General features: G+C 32.2%; 1 protein-coding gene across 1 annotated transcript; it reads right to left on the reverse strand.

Annotated features, from left to right (window-relative positions):
- Nucleotides 1–5,250: 5,250 nt before the first annotated feature.
- On the reverse strand, nucleotides 5,251–5,877 carry LOC139901875 (uncharacterized). The gene has a single exon (XM_071884545.1). The coding sequence runs from the start codon at nucleotides 5,875–5,877 to the stop codon at nucleotides 5,251–5,253; it is 627 nt and encodes a 208-aa protein (XP_071740646.1).
- Nucleotides 5,878–24,172: the final 18,295 nt, after the last annotated feature.

Consider the following 24,172-nt stretch of genomic DNA (forward strand, 5'->3'; position numbering starts at 1 on the left):
TAATTAGTGTGTTTCTAATCAATTTTTTTTATTGTGTCCATTTTTTTTCTTCATTATGCCACTTGTTGGATTCTGATATGTCAAAATCCTAATATGAAATTTGAATTTGAATGAAAATAGTTATTCTTTGGTGAACGGATACGTATATCGGTGGATGTAAGTAGGATAGTATATGACTGTTGAAACAGATTCGAAGAACGTACAATGTAACTTGTTAATGTGAAATTTAAATATTCCTCGGGTATTACCTACCCGTTAAAAATATATTTACCATTAACAGTTTGTACAATAAAAATTTTAATTACAATCTCTATGAAAACATATATACATATATATTTTCTTCAGACGTAATCATGGATTTAATGAGTCAATGGGAAATTAAACTCATTTAGTTTTCGGTTGGAACTAGAATAAATAATCTCTAAAACTTTAGAGATTACATATTCTCCATGTCGAACGAAGATAAATGAGGTAGAACGATACGTAGAACGAAGATCATACTCAAAGTACAGATGATGATATTGAAGCATGGATTGTTAATGGTACTGGTGCTGTCATTGATTGTATTGTTGGTGCCGGTGATGTTGTTGAAGCTGGTACATTTTGCACCATATTCTCCCAATTGATTATTCGAGCGTGAAGTTCGTTGACTTATTACTCCAGGATGATTGTCGGTCGGAACGAGCGGATGAATAAGGTTCAAAATTGTGGATAGAATATAATCTTGTCGAGTTACCCTAAAAATGAGACTGAAAATGGTGTTTCGAACAGGTTCGCCGGTAAACGCTTCAGGTTCATTGTCAAGAGGTGAATTAGGTTGGTGGAAGGGATTACCTTCTGCGCGTTTCCATTAATTAAGTCAACTATGAACCCATCAGATGAATTGATAATGGCTGATTGGTTGATTCATGCCAATGACGCAGTTTTCGGAGCTTAGGTGAACATTTATGTCGGAATAGCTGTCGGAATAATTATCGGAATAGCTATCGGAATCTGAGGGACTCGAACTGGTTGCAGGATTCATCTCGTACGATCAGATGGAGGATTTTCGATAAGAAAATAGATTATAGAATGTAGATTAGTACCCTGCAATACATACTTTACATATGCATATATAATACTAAAATCCCATAAGTTCGGAGAAATCTACGGAATATGTCAGGCAAAGTTACAGTAACAGATACGCTAAGATATAGATTTGCAGATACGATAAGATACAAATTTTGTCTATACACTATTCATGCAATCATTGCAGTAAGATGTGTCTAGACTAAGAATGATAAGCAGGTAATTTCCTAAGGATGATAAGCAGATGATTTCCGACTAGAAATGATAAGCAAAACTTTTGATATGAAGACACGGTCGAAGTCCAGACTCACTAATGCCTCCTAACGACTTATCAGTTAGACACACTAATGAAGACCTGGTTCGCTAAGACCTCTGCTCTGATACCAACTGTGAAGACCCGTCCTAAACAATTCACAACAGGTGATTACATCGCAAGGTACTTGACCTCTATATGATACATTTTACAAACATTGCATTCGTTTTCGAAAAGACAATCTTTCATTACATCAAAAATTGACAGCAGGCATACCATTTCATAATATATCTAACTATAATTGACTTAATAATAATCTTGATGAACTCAACAACTCGAATGCAACGTCTTTTAAAATATATTATGAATGACTCCAAGTAATGTCTCTAATATGAGCAAATGCACAGCGGAAGATTTCTTTCGTACCTGAGAATAAACATGCTTTCAAGTGTCAACCAAAAGGTTGGTGAGTTCATTAGTTTAACATAAATAATCATTTCATAAATTTAATATACCACAAGATTTCTTATTTCCATTTCTCATAAACATACGTCCCATACATAGAGAAAAAAATATCATTCATATGGATTGAACACCTGGTAACCGACATTCACAATATGCATAAGAATATCTCCATCATTCCGGGATCCTCCTTCGGACATGATATAAATTTCGAAGTACTAAAGCATCCGGTACTTTGGATGGGGCTTGTTAGGCCCGATAGATCTATCTTTAGAGTTCGCGTCAATTAGGGTGTCTGTTCCCTAATTCTTAGATTACCAAACTTAATAAAAAGAGGCATATTCGATTTCGATCATTCAACCATATAATGTAGTTTCAATTACTTGTGTCTATTTCGTAAATCAGTTATAAAAACATTGCATGTATTCTCAGTCCCAAAAATATATATTGCAAAAGCATTTAAAAAGGGATTAATGAAACTCACGCATATAAATATTGTAAAACAGTTAATAAAACATTTGCATGTATTCTCAGCCCAAAAATGTAAAGAGTAAAAAGGGCAAATGAAACTCACGCATATAAGTATTGTAAAACAGTTAATAAAGCATTTGCATGTATTCTCAGCCCAAAAACGTAAAGAGTGAAAAGGGAGCAAATGAACTCACGCATATAAATATTGTAAAACAGTTAATAAAGCATTTGCATGTATTCTCAGCCCAAAAACATAAAGAGTAAAAAGGGCAAATGAAACTCACGCATATAAGTATTGTAAAACAGTTAATAAAGCATTTGCATGTATTCTCAGCCCAAAAACGTAAAGAGTGAAAAGGGAGCAAATGAACTCACGCATATAAATATTGTAAAACAGTTAATAAAGCATTTGCATGTATTCTCAGCCCAAAAACATAAAGAGTAAAAAGGGCAAATGAAACTCACCTAATGTATTTTGTAGTAAAAATACATATAACGACATTAAACAACCGAACAATGCAGGGTTGGCCTCGGATTCACGAACCTATAACATTTATATATATTAAAACACATGTTGACAATTAACCAGTTTTTATATTTATATTATTAATATACTTTTTTTTATTAATAATTTATTAAGTATATTCATTTATATATTTTAAATACTTAAAATTTATGTATACATAAATTTTGAAGTGTATAATATATCATTTATTATAAATACCCTATATTGATGCTTAGAATTATCATAATATGTATTAAAACTTTATATTAATTCATTTGTAATATTTATTTGTAATAATAATAAAGTTATTACTAATAAATTTATTAATGATAATATTTATATAAAATGTTAATTTTAATAAAAGATAAATTAATATACTTTCTAAAAATGTTAAGTTTTGGTAAAATTGATAGTTTTGATACAATGACAACTGTGAAAATTTGTAATTACAATGACATCTCTAATCGATTTGATAATAATATTCATAACTTTCATAATGATAATAATAATAATAATATTAATTATATAGTTGTGGTGATAACAAAATAACAAGTTTTGTATAATGATAAAAATTATTAATATTACAATTCTAACAATGATAATAATACTTTTGTTATTAATAATAATAACAACAACAATACGTTTAATATGATATTAGTGGTGTGTAATTATTTTCATGATAATAATAATAATAACTGATAACTAATATTTATCTTAGTAACAATAATAATAATAGTAACAATAATAATAATAATAATAATAATAATAATAATAATAATAATAATAATAATAATAATAATAATAATAATAATAATAATAATAACAAAAATTACTACCTCACATAAATTGGGTCTCAAAAAGAATGGAATGATGTTGCCAAGACTCGACCCCCCGACCTCTCAAAATCCGTCAACACCCATAACCACTTATCTGTTTCTGTTTTTCCTGAATTTATTTCCCCCAAAATACTTATAACCCGACATCTTATCTTCTTGTTCATCTTCTTCACAAATCCAATCAATTCCCAATTCCTTTTTAATCTTAATGGAAGTTGCAAACTCGGTTTCACCATTTAATATCTAACTTACCAGCGAAACTTTGAGATTAATCGAAGGAAAAAAAAATAACAATATAAATACACAGTCCCTGTTCGTCGCTGATATTCAGAAAAAAAAATATGATTTGAAATTCCAGAACGTTTTGGACGTTTGTTAAAACATGAACTAGGTGTTAAATTGTTTATATAAACTTCTGGAATCCGTAATTAAACTTGATCAACAACAGAGAGTCCTAATTTAATCGAAGAACAGATATTTGACTTTTTAAGATAGCAACTTTGACTCGAAAATTGAGGATCGTTAAGATGATTTGGGAGCTCTACTTTTGCAGAAAGATTACGTACATGATTCCTAACAATACCTCATTATCAGATTTTGAGATTGGTTTGAATTTGACTTATAGCATGAAAGGTATGGCGACAGGGTACCGAACTTGGTACAGGATTTCTGTTTGGTTCTGCAGATATATCAACGATTGATATATGATGGATGTATTAATCTTTCAGTGGCCAACAAGGATTTTGATCAGTTTTGTTTTATAATGGTGATGGGATCAACAAAAGTCACGAGTATAATAGAAAGGAAGAAAGAAACTAAAACCAAATAATTGCATCAGATTCAGGAACTGATTCGCATACATTATGTCTTTTTATTTTATTTATATTATTATTATATTATATTTAATTAATATTAATAATTAATACATTAATAATAAATATACTAATAAAAATATCAATAATAATACTAACAGCAATAATAATAATAATAATAATTTTAATATCAAAATAATACTAATAATAATAAAATGTCCTAAAAACATATATAAAAAATATTTATATATCTATTAATGTTAATAATGATGATTTTAATAATTCTGTTAATAATTATAGTTTTATTAATCATAACACATAATATTTGGTCATAAATAAATTTCAAATTTTTAACCATTCTTACAATAATGTTTATATTTATTCATTTTAATTGTACTTAATTATTTTGTTTATTAAATTTACATTTTAAATTTCAATTTGCTTAAAGGTGTTTTACTAATTCAAAATATTATGTATATACTTATACTTATATTTATATATATATATATGTATTTACATATTTGTTATACACAATTGTTCGTGAATCGTCGAGAGTAGTCAAAGGGTAAATGCATACATGAACATAGTTCAAAGTTTTTGAGATTTCAATATTACAGTCTTTGCTTATCGTGTCGGAAACATATAAAGATCCAAATTTAAATTTGGTCGGAAATTCTCGGGTCACTACATACGACATCGGTGCTGGAGTCCAGCGACAAAGATGCCAATGACCCGCCCATTTAGGCCTCCATTTAGAGATATTGGCGAAACAGATTGCACATTATGAAAGAAATTTACACTAGATCGGACAGCCCCTTTGAGCATCTGCAATAAAACAATAAATTAACCAATACCACAACGATTGGCATTTGGACCTCCAATCGCCTGAGGAGAGCTTAACCAAGGAAGCCAGTCGAAACATGATTTGTTGGATCTGTTATAGATCCACTCGTAGCTTTTTATCTGGATTTCGTTAGACACGACAGCAGCACCCTTGTTAATATTGTTGAAAACAACTTCGTTCCTGTGGTGCCAGATATAATAGCAGGCAATCCAAATGACCGCTTTCCATCTATCTTTGGTCATAGGTGATGAGATTGTTTGACCTGCACCATCTAGAAGGCGTTCAAAAGAAAGATTTGGTGGCAAAATAGCACCCCACCAGTTGAAAATTCGGACCCAAATGTCCTTGGCGAAGCTGCACAAAAACAAAACGTGATCAATAGACTCGAGATAATCATCACAAACGGGAGACTGGGTGGACCCCATGTAAATTCCTCTTTTGTCCAATTCAATCAGGACAGGGATCCGTTTTCTCCTAGCTCTCCAAATGAAGATCATAACGTTTATTAGAACCAGCTTATTCGTTGAAGTTTCGCATGCCATAACATCCGACAATAGATTTGCTTGATCAATTATATGTGTGAATTCTTTGAGAAGCCACCATGTGAGGACAGGCTCCAAATCCATTCGTCCTTCTCCATGTTACAAGGCACAAAGCTAGACAAAACGTTATTAAGATTGGTGAGGTTCCCTTGAAGTCTACCAGAGATTTCACGGGATCAACACCAAAGGGTGGACAAAGAATTATTAACCCAACGTGCCCGCTCGAAAATAGACACATTTTGATTTTGTTCAAGACGAAAAAGACGATTATTGATGTTTCGCGAGGTGTATACGAAATAGCTATTAAATTTTTCAGGAAATACTATTAAATACGATACAATTTTACACAAGATATTTATTTATTTAGAGAATGGATATACTTAAACCTTGCTACAACACTTATAGGCAGTGTACCTAATCGTACAGTAGTGTAGTTTTTAGTAAGTCCGGTTCGTTCCACAGGGAATCTTTTTAAACAAAGCTTAACGCTATATTAGTTTACTTTTATAAAAATACAAATATATATATATAAGTAATATTATTATTATAAAGGGGGGTTTTTACCGTTTAATGACCGGTTTGTCGATTTTAAAACTTTAGTCGCAGTTAAAACCAAATGTAAAATATTAAAAATAAATACAAGACTTAAATTAAAGCATAAAGTAAATAACGATAATGAAATTGCGAATAATAAAAGTGCGATAAAATAAACTTGCGATAATTAAAAAGTACAATAATTAAAAATGCAATTAAATACAATAACAATAAAAATGCGATAATTAGAAGTGCAATTAAATATAAAATAAAGGAAATTAAATATGAAATAAAAGAATTATGCTTATTTAAACTTCCGTAATCATGATGTTTGACGTGTTCATTTTAAGGCCATGGGTTAATTGTCCTTTGTCCTGGATTATTTAATATGTCCATACGGATTTGTCCATAATAGTCCATCAGTCATAAATATAAAGAGCGAAAGCCTTCGTCAAATTATTCTTATTCCCGAAGTCAAATATTCCAACTAATTGGGGATTCGAATTGTAACAAGGTTTTAATACTTTGTTTAATGAATACACCAGGTTATCGACTGCGTGTAAACCAAGGTTTTACTACTTTGTTAACAATTACACCAATTACCCTTGAATGTAATTCACCCCTGTTTCAACAAGTCTATTAACTATTAATCCAGTTCCGTATCCGGTAAAATGAATAATTATTGGTATTTATAGATATTCCGCCCACCGTACCCAGTCAAGCGTATGTGGTTATATATAAATACGTCAAATTATAAGTTTGTATATTAAATTAACAAGGTATTGTTTAGTTAATATAAAACCCATTAATAGCCCATAGTCTAATTTCCACAAGTGTCGTTCTTTTATCCAAACCCCAATTATGGTACAAAGCCCAATTACCCAATTTTAGTAATTAGCCCAACATCATGATTACTTTGGATTAAATAAGCATAATAATAACTTAGCTACGAGACATTAATGTAAAAAGGTTGAACATAACTTACAATGATTAAAAATAGCGTAGCGTTACACGGACAGAATTTCGACTTACACCCTTACAACATTCGCTAACATACCCTTATTATTAGAATTATAATTAAAATTAAAATTAAAATTAAAATATAAATATAAATATATACGATATAGATAGAGAGATGGATGGATATATTGTCATTTTTGCGATCAGAATTCGTTTGCTTTTATAGGGATTTTCAGAGTTTGGGGCTCCGCAACTCGCGGCATTTTTGCCTTCAAACTCCGCGAGTCGCGGAGTTTGAAATTACAGCTCAGTCCCTTTTGGAGTCTTTCTTGCCGATGGTTTTAAATATTAATATAATATATAAATAATTATAAGAATTATTTAAATATTATATTATATTTATGTGCATAGTTGACTTGTAATTTTTAGTCCGTTGCATCGAGCGTTGAGAGTTGACTCTGGTCCTGGTTCCGGATTTTCGAATGTCCTTGCGTACAATTTAATATCTTGTACTTTGCGTTTTGAATCTTGTACTCTTGTAATTTCGAGACGTTTCTTATCAATAATTGGAACCTCTTTGATTGTCTTTTGTACTTTTGAGCTTTTTGGTCGTTTGCGTCTTCAATTCGTCGAATTTGTCTTTTGTCTTCACCTTTTATTATTTAAATGAATATTACTTGTAAATAGAACAATTGCAACTAAAAGCTTGTCTTTCTTGAGGAATAATGCTATAAAATATATGTTCATTTTTAGCATTATCAAATATTCCCACACTTGAGCGTTGCTTGTCCTCAAGCAATATCGTCTTGAAATACTAGAATCACTTCTTTATTCTTCACACTTTGTACATCAGTGATTTCTATACGGCGGTATAAACAATGGTAGTAACGATATGGTTTACAGTCCCACATGACTACAAAAATTTAGATCCATTAAGGAAATTGGATCTTTTTGAAAACATTTGATCTTTTGAAAATTAAATCTAGTTTTTACCCTAGATAAGTTTTCCGGAATAACCCTTCACCGGTGTTTGCAAAATATTTTTGTGGGTTTGGTGGGTTTCAGATTTGAAAATTTTAGCTCAAAACTTATGGTTTTGTGTCACCCACTTGCTAACCTTGTATTTGGAAAGCAACACGTCCAGTTTACTTGTCCCGTATATTACCTTTCGGTAAACTACCTTCCGGTTGTAAAGGAAAGCGTTGAACAAGCAACTGTTAAGGCAATGTCTAATGACATGTATTTGATTATGGTCTATAACGTGTCGGACGCAATTACTATCCTTGGTAGGAGCAATAGTAAAGCTCACCCTTATAATTTTTCGGTCTGGCACAAGGTCTTGTCTTTGACCATGCTATGCAACCACCGTTCTTACGGTTGACACCCGATTTGGTTCAGGTGACCTAATGAATTCCAGGTAAATTCCTAGGATTTTACGTTCAATGGTAATGAACGCATTGAAAATAGGGTTTTCAGAAAACAAATCGGTTTTAATTTTGATCAAAATATTTTCTCGTTCAAGCTCGAGTTTAGATATCATTGAATTCCATGAGTTTGTAATTCTCAATCTTTAAGGTCAATCTCTAGGATTGAGTAATATCAGGCTTAAAAGCTGATTTTTTGATCTTTTAAGGAGATTATCCTTTCTAGGGATCTGATTTATTAGTCTTATCCAGCTAATTTGCATGGTGCCCCCCATTGTACGAGATAAATCCTTCTCATGGTTAGGATAAATCTGACCACTTGGCGACCCTGTTTAATGCTGAGGTCCGTGGATTTCCTGCTGATTTTAGTGATGACTTTTCTAGATTTTTCGTCAACCTACAGCTGGTTTGGACGACAACTTCATGACCTAAATCAAGAAGCGCGTTTCTTTTTCGGAAGACTTTACTTCCTTTTAATGATGGAATTGATTCATCGTGTAGATCCATCTCTTCTTTTCTTTCATCTGGTAAAACAGTTTAGTTTAGTCCAAAGCAAAAGTATTTTCAGTTATTTGTTACAGATATATGTGACATATGTTTAAGATAACTTGATAAATTTTCCGACACTTTCCTTTTTATCGTCCTCTATTCCATTTTAAATGAATTTTAACATTTTGGTTTGTTTCTCAATTTATGTCCTTTCTGAGGTAACAATAATTTCGGTGTTAAAACCTAGTTTTATCGTTCATAAATATGTATAAACATGATTTTGAGTTCATTTAATTAAAAATTTTGTAAAATTTTACTAGAATTGGGTAGTCAGTATATAAGACTAGGGCGGTTCTTTATTATCAGAGAGCACTAGATTCTAATACAACTACTGCTTTACTAGTATTTTTAATGGTAACGCAGTGTTTAAAGTAAAAATTTTAAAATCTGAAAGAATTTAACCCCTTCCCACACTTAAGATCTTGCAATGCCCTCATTTGCAAGAAATCAGTAACAATTTAAATTATTGAGGGTGATTTGTGTGAAAATGATTAAATTTTTACCAAAGTTTCCAAATATATTGGCGTTTGTTTGCTGAATGATAAATGGTGCACATCATTTGTTCATTCCGTCTTGTTGTTATTTCACATATATTTTGCATCTTGTCGTCAAAATTAGTTGCTTTTGCTGAACTTAATGCCAGTCTTTGAAAATGCGTTGTTTTACCCTGTTGTGTACATAAGATAAACTGCAAACATATATACATATTTTTGAAGTTTGGTATATTACCCCACATTCAAAAATTATTAAAATCTAAGAATAAAAGTTAGAAAATTATAAAAACTATTACAATATTAACATAAGTATTAAACGTATCAACATTACAAATTACAAAATAAATAAAACTAAGTAGACTAGGGATGATACTGGTACCAATAGGGGTTCCAGGCATAACCATAGGTGCTATAGAATGCTTCGGCAGGGTTATACGTAGGATACGGTGGCTGCATCTCTATAGACCAGGGAGGGAATATGGGTTTTGGTGTAGGAATATAGTTTCTACCTATATGTTGGCAATGAGCTATGATTTGGTTCTGATGAACTTGCCAATCTTCAAATGCTCTCTGTCTAGCATTTTCGTACTCCTGTGAAGCTATAAACCTTTGCATTTCTTGCATCTCATTTCCCCCTCCTACATTACCTTGCTGTTGGTTTCTCTCAACCTGTGGATGTCTACCATGGTATTGTACTGCGGCGTTATTTCGCCTCTTCAAAACTTTCGCACCATGGTATACATTTAAACTTATAGTATCGCGGGGTTCTGGTTCTTCGACTAATAATCCCCCCTGACTTATATCCACACCGAGATATTCAGCAATCAAAGTAATAAAAATACCACCTCCTATTATGCTATGCGGTCTCATCCCCCTAACCATAGCTGATAAATAATAACCCACACAATACGGTATACTTACAGCGCTTTGTGGGTCTCGAATACACATATGGTAAAACAAATCCTGTTCATTTACCTTTTCCTTGTTCTTACCTCTTTGTGTAATCGAATTAGCTAAAAACCTATGAATCACTCTTAATTCGGCTCTATCTATATCCAAATAAGAGTAATTTCCCCCTTTGAATCGGTGATGGCTTTTCATTTGACTCCATACACCGTGTGTATCAAAATTTTCATCTATCTTTCTACCGTTTAGTATCAACCCTCTACAATCAGCAGATGCTAACTCCTCAGGCGTATATATACGTAAAGGCTGAGCCATGTCTAGTAAAGACATGTGGCGCAGAACCTCCTAACAAAAATCGAATAAAAGATCGATCGGTTAAACTAGCTACCCGATCATTTAATTCTATACTACATAACAATTCTTCACACCATACTTTATATACAGGTCTACGCATGGTGAATAAACGTACCCAGTCATTAAAAGTAGAATTACCATACCTCTGTACAAGTAATTCCCTAATTGGCCCGGCCAATTCTACAGCTTCTAATGGTCCCCATTCTATGACCCTCGGTACCTCAACAACCTTAAAATGAAGAGTATGCAAACCCCTTTGGTATTTTGGATAATCTATCCAAAGTCTGTCAAATCTCAGGTTCGGGTGCAACTCTTCCAAGTGCATATCAGAAAAGGTCATGACTGGATGAGGTATATCCTGCTTGTAGTAGTTATCCACCTCCTGTTGTTCTGCATTCTCAGCAGGAGCATTGCGAGCTTGGGATGAAGATTCATCCCTTTCAGTCTGCAAAACACATCAAACACAATTTTTGTGCATCCAAAAATGCATTAGTGTCAGCAAAATCATCAATCAAAATAATTACAATGACATGATCAATTTATATCAAACTTAAGCTTATTTTCACATTTTTATCAAATCTACACTTTTTCAAATAAGCATATACGAAAATGTTCGCCAAGTTCATAAGCATTCAACTCAAATAACATGTCAAAATAATCATTACTAGCAATTAAACAAGTTTCAAATGGCATTATCTCTCAAAAATCAAGTTCATGAATTTTAGACTTGAAAAAGTCCACTTTAATTCTCAAAATCATGTTTAGGCTCAAAGTTTGGATCATTTAACTACCTAAACATGTTACACTACTTAATTTAGCATCAATTCATGACAAAAATCGGCCATAACCTGTTTATATCAAAAAGCCCCAAATTTGCTCAAGAACACAAACTCTAGATTACTCAAAATTTGAAGTTTAAGGCTTCTAATCATGTTAAATAGCATCAATCTAGGTTATACAAGCATAATACATAAACAATTTAACCATAATTACACTAAAAAGCATCAAAATCAAATTGGGGAAAAAATTGCTCAAGAACACTAATTTTCGAATTAAATGGTGTTTAGGTGTAGAAATTTACCGTTTTTCTTGAGTAATTCCTAGATAGCATCCTTCTCAACATGATTTTAGTAAAAGATTTGGTGATTAACGGTCAAAAATTGTGATTTTGGGGGTGTTTTTTCGCTATTTTTTGGCAGTATTTCGCAGTTTTTGTGAGTTTTGTGGTGTGCAACTGATCTGTTCTGCGTTTTATTTTTTTTTCTGATTTTTGGTCCTCCCACGACTCGCGGCATTTAAGCCTTCAAACTCCGCGAGTCGCGGAGTTTGGTTTTTTTTTTTTTTTTTTAAATATATCTTATACTAGTTAAAACAATTAAGTAATTAATTTTAAAATTTTGTTTCCCTTGTTATTTAGGACGAGGTCGTTTCGGATCGATGTCCTAGTCCGTCCCTCGACAAAATTTTAAAATTTATCTTTTTGTAGCAATTGTTTTAAAATCTAAGATTTTTGGGTTTTTAATGTTTTTGGCATACTTTAATTCAATAAGATTAAAAATAATGATAATAAAAGTTCTCGTCCCTCCCTCGGGTAAAGCAATTTCGGTTCAAAGACCTAGTCTTCAACTTACGACGAATTTTAAAAATCATATTTTTAACTTAATGAGATAAAGTAAATTTTTGTTTTTAAATTCACACAATTTAAATATAAAATTTAAAATTAATATTAAAAATTCACACCAAAGTTAAAATTTAAAATGCATAAAATTAAAAATTCATATTTTAAAAATAAAAAAAATTCACACCAATCTTAATTTAAAAATTCATATTATAAATTCACACAAAACTTATATTAATTTTTTAAATATTTACAATTTTAAATATATTGTTTTTACAAAGTTTACAATATTAATTTAAGATTTAAATATTAATTTTAAAAACATGGTAAAAATAAAATTAAAAATCTTTTTGGCTTTTTATCCCACTTTAATCAATCAAATATTATCAAAAATATACGCCCCTCTTTCGGTAAAGTAATTTCGGTTCCAAGACCTAATTTAACTCATGACGAATTTTTGAAATATTTTGGGTTGATTGATTAAAGATATTTATACTTTAAGAATAAACGTTAAATTTCGCAGTGATGTAATAAATTTTTGAATGATATCAATAATTTCGGTCGCCAAACCTAATTTTATTCAATACCAATTTAATACTTTATAGCGAACAAATTAGCGTTTATTATCAAAAGGTTAAAAAAAAAAACTGTACAAACATACCTGTGAAATAGATTTCTTAGTTATATGATCTATCTCATTCATAAGATAGTCGGTTTCATTGGTTTTCCATGGCTACATAGGCGTAACCTCGAGCATTCAGTGTTTTTTCTTCTAAACATACGAACGGTCCGTCTCTGCATAAAGTAACAAATTCGGTGTTTGAATAGGTTTGATTATTTGAACATTTACCTCCATGTGACCATTTTCCGCATTTGCGACATCTTTCTAGGTGTCGTGCTCTTCTTTTCGCTGCGGATTTTGATTTTCCTTTACCAAATTGTAACTTATTATCTTCGCATCTGGATTCTTTTCTAACTCCGTCCATTCTTTCTCTGATTACTGATACTATTTCACTCGGAAGTGTGTCATTATTACGTTTAGTGATCAAAGCGTGTAGCATTAGACCATGGTTTAGTTCACAGGCAGTCTTCATTTCCTAAAAAAAAATAAAAATTCAGAATGGGGGGAGAAGACTAGTTCTTTAGGGTCTGCTAGGGAAAGACCATTCGGGTTCCATTTTCGAGAACTACACGAAAACAAACAATCTAACTCTAACAGAAATACATATTATCCTTTAAAGACTTGATTCTCCCCACACTTAGTTAGCTGTGGTGTCGAAATTGTGATTAACTTCGTTGTCAATTGAATCATCAACGACTTGTATATCTTTGACTTTTACTTCAATCCATTTTTGTTGATTCCCTCCGTAACTTTCACAAATTCAACTAACATTGCCTTTTCTTTTGACGATAAATTGGATATTAATCGGTTATATAACTTAAAGTTTGTAGCGACCCCTACAAATCGTCAAGTGACGGCGTCGACTACGTAGGTCCCATTACATGGTCATAAGTCTTTAAGACAACGTTTGACCAAAATATGTCGCATTCATTTCAATGTAAAAGGGTGTTTCAAGTTTACAAAAGAAGTTCAACGGCTAGTTACATTACAATGTTAAACGTACAATTGAAACCTATGCGACACAATTTAAAAGTAGCCAAAAAGATGCTCCAAATATGCATGTATACTCGACATCCAAGCAAGTATCAAAAGAGTGCGGAAGCATGTATCACTTAAGCATTCAAAACCTGAGAAAAACATAGAAGAATCTGTCAATGAAAACGTTGGTGAAATCATAGGTTTAGTAAATGAGTATGTAAATAAATAAGTTGAACCACAAGTTATAGTATAAGTCGATTTTCCGAATCGTTTGAATTCCATAAGTATTGTTGTTTATCGAGCACCCAATTATCAAAGCTTAACCGTATCATTTACCTCAGCATAAAAGTGTTAGAACATACACCGTACCAGAATATATTTCATTCGCTTAACGGTAGCGAACCGTCCGAATGAGGGTTAGTCAAACCCGTATGGATCCACACAACATAGTCTCGCTTACACCATCTGATGTAATTAATGATAATTGAATTGAGGATTTTCGTTCAAACTCGTCCGTATCTTTGTATTCACAATTGTGTTCAATGTATAAAAGTATGAAAAATATATATACGTGTGAAATGTATATAAGTACGTAATGTATGTGTTTCTTAGCCCACGATTTAAAAGTATAAAAGTTGTTGAAAAGTGGGACTATGATCTCACCTCGAGTGCACGAGTATAAAAGTACTTCACAAAGTAAACGTGTGCATGAAAGTTGCTTAGCCTTGACCTAAACAAGTAAGTTGTATCAATTTACCGGTTACGACACAAGGTCGGGTGAAATGTGCTCAATTAGTCCTATGGCTCGTTACGACTCGAATAAATAGCATGTGAATCACGTTATTAAGTTTCATGCAAGAATCAAGTATAAAATAAGATTAGAACGGTTGCATAAGTGTTTTGTTAAGTTTGACTAAAAGTCAAACTTGGTCAAAGTCAACGAAAAAGTCAATGGGGTCGGGTCGGGTCCCGAACTATTTTCCTAAGCTTAGAAATCATATATGAGCATGTTAGAACAAGTTACATGTGAATCGGAGGTGCGTAGCATAGCAAACATTATTCAAAAATCGACAAAGTTGGACAGACCACATTGGCGCGCCGCGCGGGGATGGGGCGCGCCGCGCCACCATCTGGGCAGAGAATTCTGGTCAGTTTTTCAAAGTATGCACGAACCTAACTTCAAACAATCACCATTTATGATCCGCAAACAATCAAGACAAGTATCTTATACCGTTGGGAAGGTATTTTGACGAGGAATTCAACTAAGCACTTATGGTCCAACAATAACATTAGTTACAATAGCCGAAATCTCATCAAGCGAACAATAAAAGTCCATTTTCAAAGTTTCACGTTCATCAATTGCATTTTGAGTTTCGGGAAGCCAATTCACACATATGATATGCCATTTTGAAGGTAATGAAGCATACATTACTACTAAACACTAACAATTAATATTCCATGACATTCAAGCATCCAAAAATTCATGTCAAGAACTATCAAACCCTAGTCAAACATCTCAAAATCAATAATCATGTTTTTGAAGTTTTCTTAATCAACCTACACATTAATTTGAAGCTAATGATGCTAGTAACACATTTAATACATGAACTTTAACAATTTAAACAACTTTTAATCATCCAAAATCAAAGATTAAGCAAGCAATTTTCATATTCAAGCTAGTTACACCAAAAACAACAAATCGAGCATACAAATTATATACACGACATCACAATGAGCCATAGACACTAATTAACACACTTTTAAGTCAAGAACACAAATTTAAAGAAATCTAGTGTTTTAGGAATGTTACCCAAAATCGAAGTAGTTAGCATCAAATCGAAGAGGATGATGAGAGGATCAAGAATATGTAATCGGATTTGTTGTAAGCTTCCAAGATCAAAATTAGATGATGAATTTTGTGTTTGTGTTCTTGAGAGAAAAGGAAGAAAGAAAAAGAGGAAGAAGATGGTGAAATGAAGTGTGTGGTGGTGAGGAGTCACTAGTTAGCCAAGTTTACCCGAGTGGCGAGATTAGTCCCTCAAGTTTGTTGTCGGGTGCGGGAAATAACCAAACGAATATTTTTAAAACGCAAGTTAACGAGAGATGTTATAATCGAGTAACGGGATTATCATGAACACTAGTTAACGAAGTGCACGAGTATAGGTGACGAGGGATGTTATTTAAAAAAAAAAGAAGACGGTGTTAAAATAATTTAACGGAAAAACGCGGGATGTTACAAAGTTTCCTTTAATCTTAGCATCGTGAATCCATTTATAAAGTTTCTTCGTTGAACTGTTAAAAATGGGTTCATCTAATTTCGTATCATCAACGGCATTCTTTGTGATTGGATCATCGTTAAGTGTTTCTTCATCTTCCCCACACTTATGCGTTTTTATTGGTCTAACAGTTTTGGTTTGTGGAGATCTAAACTTTCGGTTCACAAAGGTGATCGATGTATCACCATCCCTAAGTGTTATTCTACCTTCTCTTACATCAATGAATGCCTCGGTGGTTGCTAAAAATGGGCGACCTAGAATTAGAGGAATATCAAGGTTTTTCTCCATATTAATCACTATGAAGTTTGCAACAATGGTCAAACTTCCCACGTTAACAAGTAAATTATTTGCTATTCCAACCGGGTGTTTAATGGTTTGGTCAAATGATTGAACACCTATTTTGGTTGGTTTTAATTTACCCATGCCTAATCTTTTGTATAAGGAAAGAGGTATAATATTTGCACTTGCTCCTAAATCTGCGAGTCCATTATATACAGCACCATCATTAAGTAAGCAAGAAATGATAAATTCACCCGGGTCTCCTGCTTTAGTAAGTCGAGTTGGTTTGTAAACCTTTTTCGGGTGTTCTTTCCTTGGTTCTTTCATTTCTATTTGAATTTCTTGTTCACATTTTTCTTCGTTTCTTGGAATGGGAGGTTTGTATAGGAAATCTTCTTCATCACTCAAATTTGAATCCTCCCTATATTCCAGTTTTGATTTTTCATATGTTGTTGATAACATATTTATATTTTGAAGGTTTTCTTGGGTGGTGAAATTATGATTAACTTCATTGTCAACTTCCATCGGACCATGTATGTAATGTTTAACTCTGTGACCATTAACTTTAAATTCAATCCCATTTGAATTTATTAATTCTATCGTTCCGTATGGGAAAACTCTTTTGACTATGAATGGTCCAGACCATCTTGATTTCAATTTTCCAGGAAATAGCTTGAATCGTGAATTGAAAAGAAGAACTTTGTCTCCTTCTTTAAATTCTTTTGAACTTCTGATTCTTTTATCATGCCATTTCTTCGTTCTTTCTTTATAGATTAACGAATTTTTGTATGCTTCATGTCTTAATTCTTCTAATTCGTTTAGTTGACTTAATCGTAGACGTCCGGCTTCATGTAAATCAAGATTACATGTCTTCAAAGCCCAAAATGCTTTGTGTTCAATTTCTACTAGAAGATGACATGCTTTTCCATAAACAAGTCTAAAAGGTGTGGTTCCAATTGGAGTTTTGTAGGCTGTTCTAAAAGCCCAGAGTGCATCCTCCAATTTAATGGACCATTCCTTCGGATTTGATCCTACGCTTTTCTCTAGAATACGTTTTAAAGCTCGGTTTGTATTTTCAACTTGTCCACTTGTTTGTGGATGATATGCGGTGGAGATTTTATGAGTTACTCCATATCTTTTAAGAACTTTCTCAAGTTGATTATTACAGAAATGAGTACCTCGATCACTTATTAAAGCTTTCGGTGTTCCAAACCTTGCAAAAAGATGTTTTAAAAAATTGACTACAACTCGTGCATCATTAGTTGGGAGAGCTTGTGCTTCCGCCCATTTAGATACATAATCAATGGCTACGAGTATATATAGATTATTATGAGATTTTGGAAATGGACCCATAAAGTCAATACCCCAAATGTCAAATACTTCACATACTTGGATGACATTTTGTGTCATTTCATCACGTTGACTTATTTTTCCGGCCCTTTGACAAGCATCACAGGATTTGCAAAGAAGGTGTGTGAAAGGACCCGTTCATATACATTATAAACGATTCACAATAGTTGATTACATCGCGAGGTATTTGACCTCTATATGACACATTTTACAAACATTGCATTTGTTTTTAAAAGACAAACTTTCTTTACAACGAAAATTGACGGTATGCACACCATTTCATAATATATCCAACTATAATTGACATAATAATAATCTTAATGAACTCAATGACTCGAATGCAACGTCTTTCAAAATATGCCATGAATGACTCCAAGTAATATCCTTAAAGTGAGCTAATGCACAGCAGAAGATTTCTTTAATACCTGAGAATAAACATGCTTTAAAGTGTCAACCAAAAGGTTGGTGAGTTCATAGGTTTATCATAACAATCATTTCAATATATTAATAGACCACAAGATTTCCGTTTATAAATATATGTACACTCGCAAGTGTATAAAAGTATTCTATAAGTTGTAGGCACCCGGTAACAAGCCTTAACGTTCATGTTTTACCCTCTGAAGTACACCAGATCAGGTGTGTTTAAAATAACCTCGAAGTACTAAAGCATCCCATAGTCAGGATGGGGTTTGTCAGGCCCAATAGATCTATCTTTAGGATTCGCGCCTATCGTACATAGACAAGTAGTTTAATGTTACCAAGCTAAGGGTATATTTCTGGTTTAAACCCACGTAGAATTAGTTTTAGTACTTGTGCCTATTTCGTAAAACATTTATAAAAACAGCGCATGTATTCTCAGTCCCAAAAATATATATAAAAGGGAGCAAATGAAACTCACTTTTGCCTTGAAGGTATTTAATTCGACTTGGTCTCCGATAGATATCACGAACCTAACCATATATATAATATATCAACATATTTTCTTTTTTAAGTAATCGTTACATATATATATATATATACTATTAATACTTTTAATATTTTCTTAGTCCGTAGTTAACAGTCCGATGTTAGTGGTCCACAATTAGTTGCTTAAATAAAATAAATAAAGACCCCATCGTATTCGTATTGATCAGAATTAATCTCGACCCATGGTACCATGTTGTCAAATGACGTGTTGCGTACATAAAGTACCGTGTTGTCAAATGACGTGTTGCTTACAATCATGAGGTCTTATGATTAATCTTCTCGTGTTGTTTACGGGTGGTCCTGAAATATATAAAATCAAATCATAAGTAATTATATATAAAATATCATATTAATTAGAAAAGATATGATTAATTTACTTTTTCTCCAAATATTTTCGTAGCTAAACTAGCTTCGGATACCCAATCTTGTTTTAGTCGTAGTTTCTTCATTACAACTCCGTTTTTGTTGGTTCAACTTGTCACTTCCTTGGATCAAGTCAAATTTTAAGAATATGAACTGAAAATACCTTAGTTTGTATTCAAAATCATAGGTTATAGGTCAAACTTTGGTGAAACTTATGAAAGTGATCATTTTCCATCATAAAAACAACATTTAATGATCATTTTTCTAAAAATACTTACACTTTGAGTTAAACCATGAAATTTTTATGTGTTAACATATTCATAAGAAATATCATTTTTCCAGAACATGAACTTCCAATTCAAAATTCAAGATGGTTTTTAATTATCCAACCCAAAACAGCCCCCGGTTGCACTCCGACGACGTAGATTCAGTTTTTAAGATGTTCTTTGTAAAACCAAGTTATATCTTGTTAGGTTAGCATATCATTATGATATATTACAGGTCTTGAAGTGTTTTAAAAGTCAAGTTAGAAGAATCTATTTAGTTTGCGAACAAGTTTGAAATCATTCAAACTATGTTCTTGTTGTTAAAATTTTATACCACAAAATAAGATAGTTATATGAATATGAATTGAATAAGATTATGAACAAGGTTACTACCTCAAGTTACTTGGACAAAGTTACTGCAAAAGATAAGAAATAATCTTGGAATCAAAGAGTGGTGGAGTTAGATCAAAAGGTTGGAAGTAAACTTCTTCAAATGGGTGGTTATTTTGATATGTTCTTGAAAGAGTTTTCTTATGGTGTTTAAGGCTTGTAATTGAAGCTAAATGATGGGGAAAATACTTGGAGATGATCAAGTATGAAGTTAGGAGTATTTTGAGAGAGAAATGAGGGTGTAGGTATGAGAAAATGGAGTGAAGAAATGGTGTTCATTTATAAAAACGTTTTTAGTTTATAAAGAAAGAAAAGGATACCTAATTTTGTTTTCTTACTAATAATTCATACTACTTGACAAATCCTAGTTACCTCATATCTAGGGCAGTAATAATGTTGATTAGGATGTTGATTTGATGTATATATACCAATAGTAAATATGTATAGAAGCTGGGTATGATATGGGTACATATACCCTAGATATACGTATAGAAATCTTGAGGAAACGGAACGAGAATTCAAATATAGCTATCTTTTGTGAATATACTTATATTGTTTTATGTATTTAAGTCCTTAAAAAGTAATTAAATACTTTATATATACAATACGTGTATAAGCATTATATATTATAAGTATATATATCAAAGAATGTTACGTATAGTTATCGTTTTGAAAACTTAAGTTAGTAGTTTCAAAATATACTTATAACTCATTGTCATTAGTACACAATGAGATGTTAAACCATCCTTAGATCATGTTAAATATATATAAATACATATATATACACAAACGTATAATTATCGTATGTTATATAGTTCGTGATATCATCGGTCATATTGGACGTTCAAACGTTGTGTAAAACTCTTTTCAAAAACACAAGTCTCAACAATTTGGATTGCTTTTCATGTTAGTATGGTTTAATTTATGTAAATATTAATCTCATAAGTATAATTTGGTCGGAAAATTCTGGGTCATTACAGTACCTACCCGTTAAAGAAATTTCGTCCCCGAAATTTGATAGAGGTTGTTATGGATAACAATAAGAAGGTTTTCATGACAAATATAAGGTGATAATGGAGTTTTATCATCATTGAGTAATGTAGATAAAATGATTCGATTATGCGAAGAATATAAATGAGACTATCGTAAAAGAGTGAGATGAGTAAAATATATTCGTCTTAACCGATGACGTAGTTATGATTGATTTCCGGGATTTAAGGGATTTAATTAGAATCTTACGTAACAAGATTTGGTTCTTTGGTGATTAAGGAAATCAGGATCTTCTTTGATTATATGCAATAATCTGTTTCGATTGCTCTGTCGGATATTTCACTATAAATTCACCCATTCGTTTCCTTATTTTCCACGACTCACACCTTCTATTCTTTCTCCCTTGATTCTTACTTTAAAGCATTCATCAATATGCTCCATCCAGTCCTGATTTTTGATATACTCCTAACTTTTATATCTGTCATTCTTCTTTTTCATCTACCATCAGAAGAATCTATTTACTTCTACTATACTCTTGTGTTTATAGTGTTTCTAATTCTCCCGTGTCTCTATATTGCTATCTGCATCGATATATACGGTTTGTAATTTCGGGGTTATTATCGGAGTTTATATTCTTCATTATTTTTCGGAGCTTCATGCTTTGGTTTTCTCTTCCCGACTTCGAGTCAAGCGAGTAATGGTCCGGAATTCGTAGATATGAAATTCAGAATGAACATAGCTAATGCTCTAAGAAGAAAATGGTAATAGAATGATTTTGATTTGTTAAATTACCAGAATACCCTGGAGAAGACCGAGTCATCCAAAAAAATATTCTCTTGATATGTTTAGAGATTAGATAGAATGTAAGAGTCGTGTAAATGACACATGATGACGGTACTGTGAATCATCATGCTTCATTAGAAACTCAGCATGACTTACTGTAATATAATGACGTTGATCAAGTGTCATTATATTATACTAATCCATGCTTCAGTTCCCAACACTACTTCAAAACATTCATATTTTAAACTCGAAGGTTTCAGAATTTAGAAACTAACACAGTTTCTTTTATGTTGCAGATATTACGGAGAGATAAATGATCTCAGATAAGAATAGTTGTGAAAATATCGCCAGAAATATGGAGGATATTTATAATAGAACATACGAGAATATCTTAGAATTTCTAATATCAATGGATGATGAAGAAGATTTGTCTGTGAAGGTTTAGAATGAGAAATAAGATGTTTGCTAACGATTTCAGCAGGCACAGAATCATTTGGATTCTTTGAAGGCAAACTTATTCTTTGTGATTTGTCCACGGCTTTCTTCATAGTTTCGCATAATCCGCTTTTCGGTACTAAATTTTCTATCGAGCGTTCCTAACACTCCTTTCTTTATCATCAAACTTTTGGCCATTAAGATCATCTACAACATGCTGCTTCGTCAGCATTTTCAAAGTTAACCGATTTGGGACATCGGTTATCAAACCGAGGTAGTTTCAGGAGAATTGTGTTTTTAGAATGATTAATCGCTGATGGTAATATTGTGGAATATAAAAGGTTCCCCAGTAACAATAAAGAGTACGCATATATATCGCGGTTATAATAAAGTTGTTTCGGATGAAAAGTCGGAGTTGACTTGCTAGAGCTGTGACAAAATTAGCTACTTTGGAAAGGGATTGCAAAATGATCTTCGGTAATAACAATGTCAAAGGAACTAGAACAGATACGTGTCAAACGTTTACTCAGTTTCCGAGGATTTTTCAGGTGCATAACTATATGCATCAATCTTTTCTTCCGTAGATGAAGTGCGGTTGGTTTATCCTCTCGATTGAGGTGTTTTTAAGAATCATGATAGATTTGAACGCTGATTGTAATCATCGAGATACAATGAGGTTTAAGATGAAATCAAGTGGCAATCTTGAAGAAATGTTTAGTTTCATATGTTATAATCAATATTTTAATTCATTTTAATTGTCCAATGTCATTAGTCCACAGTCGATAGTCCACAGTAACAGTCCAATAATTCATATATAGTTTAATATATAATATACGAATTAATTAATACGTGTCGTGACCCTTATACGTCTCAGACTCGATCACAACTCAAACTATATATATTATTGTAGAATCAACCTCAACCCTGTATAGAGAACTCGATCATTACTGCATATAGAATGTCTATTTTGATTCCAAATAATATATATAGATGCATTGATATGATATGTCAAAACATTGTATACGTGTCCCGATATTTAAAGTGCGTAAAATAATTACAGAAATTAAATGACGATAAATAAAAATACGATAATTAAATTGCAATAAATAAACTGCGATAAATAAAATGTAATCAGTTAGCTAGGAACAGTTAGCTGGAACAGTTAGCGTGGATTCTTAACAAAATTTTTCATAGTTAATTTGTTTGTTTCTAACAGATTTTATTTTGTCATATGTTTTCTTCATATGCCACTTGTTGAATTCTGGGAAGTCAAAATCCAAATATGAAATTGAATGAAAATGGTTATTCTGCGGTGAACGGATACGTATATCGGTGGTTGTAAGTAGGATAGTAAATGACTGTTGAATCAGCTTCGACGAATGTACAATGTAACTTATTAAGATGAAATCTAATTATTCCTCGGGTATTACCTACCCGTTAAAAAAAAATTTCACCATTAATATTTTGTACAAAAGAACTTTTAATTACAATCTTTATGAAAACATATATACATATATATTTTCTTCAGATGAAATCATGAATCTAATGAGTTAATATGATATTAATCTCATTTGCTTTTCGGTTTGAGCTAGAATAAGAAATCTCTAAAACTTTTTGAAATCACATATTCTTCGCAGAACATCAATGAAGTTATGGATTAATACTTCATCGTTCATTATTGTTGGTACTCCTTGGTATCTATGGTGTGTATGATGTTGATGTTTGTGGGACAGATTATAATGTCAAGACGTGTGATGCGGATGTTGTTTGTTAGTGGTGATGATGGTATTGTTGATGTTATTGATGGTGGTGCTAATTATGCTGCTGGTGCTGCTGCTGGTG

This window comes from Rutidosis leptorrhynchoides, chromosome 3 (assembly GCF_046630445.1).
Source record: "Rutidosis leptorrhynchoides isolate AG116_Rl617_1_P2 chromosome 3, CSIRO_AGI_Rlap_v1, whole genome shotgun sequence".
NCBI classification, from domain to species: Eukaryota; Viridiplantae; Streptophyta; class Magnoliopsida; order Asterales; family Asteraceae; genus Rutidosis; species Rutidosis leptorrhynchoides.